Source organism: Zea mays, chromosome 5 (genome assembly GCF_902167145.1).
Source record: "Zea mays cultivar B73 chromosome 5, Zm-B73-REFERENCE-NAM-5.0, whole genome shotgun sequence".
Lineage (NCBI taxonomy): Eukaryota > Viridiplantae > Streptophyta > Magnoliopsida > Poales > Poaceae > Zea > Zea mays.
In genome coordinates, this window is record NC_050100.1 from 149,497,684 (window position 1) to 149,503,401 (window position 5,718).

At 43.6% G+C, this 5,718-nt stretch overlaps 1 protein-coding gene across 1 annotated transcript; it reads left to right on the plus strand.

The window, feature by feature from the left end:
* The first annotated feature begins 2,754 nt into the window (after positions 1-2,754).
* On the plus strand, positions 2,755-5,133 carry LOC103628537 (HIV Tat-specific factor 1 homolog). The gene is made up of 11 exons (XM_020538119.1): positions 2,755-2,830; positions 2,918-3,058; positions 3,139-3,296; positions 3,380-3,386; positions 3,465-3,557; positions 3,701-3,739; positions 4,297-4,386; positions 4,469-4,571; positions 4,659-4,739; positions 4,842-4,918; positions 5,092-5,133. The coding sequence occupies exons 1-11, from the start codon at positions 2,777-2,779 to the stop codon at positions 5,131-5,133; spliced, it is 885 nt and encodes a 294-aa protein (XP_020393708.1). The 5' UTR covers positions 2,755-2,776.
* Positions 5,134-5,718: the final 585 nt, after the last annotated feature.

Consider the following 5,718-nt stretch of genomic DNA (forward strand, 5'->3'; position numbering starts at 1 on the left):
CACCAGGGACCTTCCTTGAAATTGGCACGTACCCGATGTGCTCTTCCTATCAACCTTGCACCCGGCATAATCGGAGTATGAGTATCCAATCAAGTCAAAGGTAGACCCCTTTGGATACCAGATCCCGAAGCAAGGCGTAGAAACTAAATATCTAAGAATTCGCTTAACGGCCACAAGGTGACATTCCTTGGGGTCAGATTGATATCTAGCACGCATGCATACACTTAGCATAATGTCCTGTCTACTAGCACAAAGATAAAGTAATGAACCTATCATGGACCGGTATGCCTTTTGATCAACGGACTTACCTCCTTTGTTGAGGTCAACATGCCCGTCGGTTCCCATCTGTGTCTTCACGGGCTTGGCGTCCTTCATCCCAAACCTCTTGAGAAGATCTTGAGTGTACTTCATTTGGGAGATGAAGGTGTCGTCTTTGAGTTGCTTCACTTGGAACCCAAGGAAGTATGTTAACTCGCCCATCATCGACATTTCGAATTTCTGCATCATCACCCTGCTAAACTCCTCACAAGACTTTTGGTTAGTAGAACCAAATATTATGTCATCGACATAAATTTGGCACACAAAGAGATCACCATCACAAGTCTTGGTAAAAAGAGTGGGATCGGCTTTCCCAACCTTAAAGCATTAGCAATTAAGAAATCTCTAAGGCATTCATACCATGCTCTTGGGGCTTGCTTAAGTCCATAGAGCGCCTTAGAAAGCTTATACACGTGGTCGGGATACCTGTCATCCTCAAAGCCAGGGGGTTGTTCCATGTATACCTCCTCCTTTATTGGCCCATTGAGGAAAGCGCTCTTCACGTCCATTTGAAACAGCCTAAAAGAGTGGTGAGCAGCATAGGCTAACAATATTCGAATTGACTCTAGCCTAGCCACAGGAGCAAAAGTCTCCCTGAAATCCAAACCTGCGACTTGGGCATAACCTTTTGCCACAAGTCAAGCCTTGTTTCTTGTCACCACTCCGTGCTTGTCTTGCTTGTTGCGGAACACCCACTTGGTGCCCACAACGTTTTGCTTTGGACGTGGCACCAGGCTCCAAACTTCATTTCTTTTGAAGTTGTTAAGCTCTTCCTGCATGGCCAACACCCAGTCCAGATCTTGCAGGGCCTCTTCTACCCTGAAAGGCTCAATAGAAGAGACAAACGAGTAATGCTCACAAAAAATAGCTAAACGTGAGCGAGTCATTACTCCCTTGCTGATATCACCCAGAATCTGATCGACGGGGTGATTTCTTTGGATCGTTGCTCGGACTTGAGTTGGAGGGACACGTGGTGCTTCTTCCTCCATAACCTGTTCTTCTTGTGCTCCCCCTTGATCACGCTCCTCTTCTTGAGGTACCTGTCCACCATCTTGAGTTGGGGGATGCACCAGCGTCGAGGAAGAAGGCTGATCTTGTTCCTGTAGTTCCTGTGGTCGCACATACCCTATCGCCATCGTGCGCATTGCGGCCATTGGAACTTCATATTCATCTATATCATCAAGATCAACTTGCTCTCTTGAAGAGCCATCAGTCTCATCAAATACAACATCGCTAGAGACTTCAACAAATCCTAATGATTTGTTGAAGACCCTATACGCCTTTGTATTTGATTAATACCCTAGTAAAAACCCTTTTACTGTCTTGGGAGCAAATTTAGAATGTCTACCTTTCTTCACCAGAATGTAGCATTTGCTCCCAAATACACGAAAGTAGGAAACATTGGGTTTGTTCCCGGTAAGGATTTCGTAGGAGGTCTTCTTGAGAAGGCGATGTAGATAGAGCCGGTTTATGGCATGGCAAGTTGTGTTCATAGCTTCCAACCAAAACCGCTCGGGCATCTTGAACTCTCCAAGCATCGTTCTCGCTGTGTCGATAAGCGTCCTATTCTTCCTCTCTACCACACCGTTTTGCTGTGGTGTGTAGGGAGCGGAGAACTCGTGCTTGATGCCTTCCTCCTCAAGAAATTCTTCAACTTGTAGATTCTTGAACTCGGACCCATTGTCACTCTTATCTTTTTCACCTTAAGCTCAAACTCATTTTGAGCCCTCCTTAGAAAGCGCTTTAGGGTCCCTTGGGTTTCTGATTTGTCCTGCAAAAAGAATACCCAAGTGTAGCAGGAAAAATCATCAACAATTACAAGACCATACTTACTTCCCCCCATGCTAAGGTAGGCAACGGGTCCAAAGAGGTCCATGTGGAGAAGCTCTAGTGGTCTTGATGTTGTCATCACATTCTTGCTGTGATGAGTGCTTCCCACCTGTTTTCCTGCCTCACATGCTGCACAAGGTCTGTCTTTCTCAAAGCAGACATCAGTTAGTCCAAACACATGATCTCCCTTTAGAAGTTTATGAAGGTTCTTCATCCCAACATGTGCTAGACGGTGATGCCAAAGCCAGCCCATATTAGTCTTAGCCATTAAGCATGCATCTAGATCGGCATTCTCTTTCGAAAAATCTACTAAATAGAGTTTGCCGTCTAATACACCCTTAAATGCTAATGAACCATCACTCCTTCTAAAGACAGATACATCTATATTTGTAAATCTCTACTACTTATTAAGTAAGCAATAGTAGTCTGCTTCCCCTCGTTCTGTCGTTCTGCCTCCTATCTATCTAGACCGTCCGTTTCTATTGTCTACCCCATCCAGCCGCACGCGCTCCTTCCCTGTCCACGAAACCCTAGCTCTGCTTGCGGCGGGCGGTAGCGACTGCGCGCGACGTGGAGGAGGCACCCCCACCCGCCCGCCCGTCCGCCCCCCGCCGTCTAACTCACCACCATGCTGCAGAGCAAGTCATTCGTGAAGAAGACGAAGCAAGGCCGCATCCAAAAGGTAATTGCTCGGGCAAACGCCGCCGTCTCTCGAGGTGTTCCCCCAAACCCTACAGCCCTACCTGACGCCGTCGTCGCCTCTTCACAGGTCGTCAGGGAGCACTACCTCCGCGACGACGTCTACTGCGGCTTCGTCCCCTGCACCGCCTGCGCCAAAGCCGCGGAGCGAAAGCTCGGCGCCGCTGCCGCCGCCATCCTCGTCGTCGACACCAACGTCGTGCTCCACCAGGTAACTGAAGTGTTCCTCCATCTCCCGCTTAGCCTAAGTGTGAGGATGCGCTGGGATGATGAGTTGAGATGCTGCGTCAGATCGATTTGCTGGAGAACCCGACGATTGAGGATGTCGTCCTGCTGTCAGTGATGCTGGACGAGGTGAAGAATAAGAACCTTTCAGTTTTCAACAGGTTCAAGGCATTGTGTATCAACAAAGCACGGAGATTCTATGTTTCCGCCAACGAGCAGCACAGGTGAGTTGTATTCTACCATCATGTCCCTGCCCGTTTGTATTTCTGTTTCAGTTGGGGTGCTCTCTTCCTATTTGAACCAAAAGGTTCCATGTCCAGTTTTATAGTCAATTGACTATTTTATGATAAAGCTGCTGGAGTTAGTAGTAACCTATTGAACTTTTGTGGTAGGAAGCTAACAAACCTCCGGACAGTTGGTTTGATCTCAAAGTAAACACACATGTCTATGTAACTGGTTTGCCTGATGATGTCACGGTGGAGGAGGTAAATTGCTTCTACCAACTAACTCTACATTTCATTTCTCTTATAGAGATAATTTTGTTTAATGACCATGTAGCAAATGCTTAATTATTTGGTTATTTAAAAAGTACTTGTTCTGCACTTGTGATGCTGGATTTCTTTTGCAGATTGTGGAGGTATTTTCCAAGCGCGGAATAATAAAGGAGGTATACTTTTAGTCTGCTATGTTGCAAAGACAAAATTGTTGTGCTGTAACATTCATTCTTGATGTTGTTTTGATGTTTCTCACTCGTGGAAAGAATTAGTTGTCAGTATTTGGACTAATTATAGTTGCGATCTGAGAACGCAACTAATTGGAATACTGGCAAAGGAACTATGCTAACTTATCAGAATCTTGGGACCTTAAATTAATCATGTCAAGGTTGTTCATTATTGCATTGTTCAACTCATCAATTATGTATTTTACTGTCTAACCAAGCATTTAGCAAATTTTAGCTGTCCTTGCAGCATGCGTTATAATACTAGATATTGGTACAGCTTTCCATTGGTCATCATAGATGGATATGATATTTGTTGTTGTGGATGCCTTATAAACCGAAAAGATAACAACATTTATGTGATATTTTATTTTGAGGAGGTACTCTTGTTTCTCTTATATTAATATTATGTTATAAAAGCATACGGTTGTGCTGTGGCATTTATAGTTCTTTCCTGAACGTCAAAGCATTTAGACACCTTTAAATGCTGATAATTTATAATACAGGACCCAGAGACTAAAAAGCCACGAGTGAAGATTTATACTGATAGAGAAACCGGCAGGAAGAAGGGTGATGCCTTGGTGACATATTTCAAGGTATCACCTTGTTAACGTGCTCAGATTATTTGGACTCATTATGCATTTCTTTTTCACGTGCCTTCTTTTTCCAATGATTCAGGAGCCTTCTGTAGCTTTAGCGGTTCAATTGTTGGATGGGACACCATTCCGTCCTGGTGGTAAGACTCATATGTCTGTAAGTCCAGCCAAATTTGAGCAGAAAGGTATTGTTTCGTGATGCCAAAATCAAATACATCAGCTACAGAACTTGTCAGCTGTCACTGATGCCATCGCATATGTACATGTTTTAGGTGATGTTTTTGTTTCAAAGAAAACTGATAAGCAAAAGAAAAGGAAGATAAAGAAGGTTGAGGACAAAATGCTTGGATGGGGTAATTTGGAATGTTGTTTTTTGACAGTTGCTTTAAATTATACAGTTGATTCAAGAATAAGGTCTTATTTCATTTGTTTTCTTGACAATTTCCTCTAACTAGGTGGGCATGACGATAAGAAGCTGATGATTCCTGCTACAGTAATTTTAAGGCACATGTTCACTCCTGCTGAGCTGAGAGTAAGTAGCTGAAATATGCTTGACGCCTCCTGCAAAATGTGTTCTTTTGATCTGAGACAGCCCTTGTTGTACTTGGTTGCCCATTGGATCATTCAGGTTGCTCATATGAGGTTCATGCTTCATAGCAGCTTTATTATCGTTCTTACTGGATTCTCACCGATAATATCCCGCAGGCTGATGAAGAGCTTCTTTCTGAGCTTGAGGCTGATTTTTAGAGAGGAATGCATCAAGTTTGGTCTGGTGGATAATGTCAAGGTACACCTAACCCCCGGATATATAGTTTTTTTGTGAACTTGTCTGGAAAACAGATCTGACCAACCGCTTTCCAAAGGAAACTTCTCACCATTTTAGTAACAATGATGAGGCACATATTTTATACTAAAGAAAAATAAGCCAAATCGGCATGGGTCAGCCATAATTTGCTTAACTGTTCCTGTTGCTGTTCTCCACTAAACCGCCACAGTTACATTGATTAAGATGCTTATTGTTTTGCTGCTTGCAGGTTTGTGAAAATCATCCACAAGGTGTGATATTGGTAAGATTCAAAGACAGGAAAGATGGTGCCAAATGCATAGAGAAGATGAACGGCAGATAGTAAGTCAACAACAACTCAATACACATATTCGATCCCCTTTGTTCTCTGATGTGGCGTATGTTTCCATCACAAACCATTTGGTATATATATCGTTCTTTTCTTCATTGGCTTTAGTGTAAAAGATACGAGTTACCCTCAGGATTGTGCATGTTTGCTTGTCTACACTTAGGATAGAAGGTCATCTATCTCTACTACTTATTAAGTA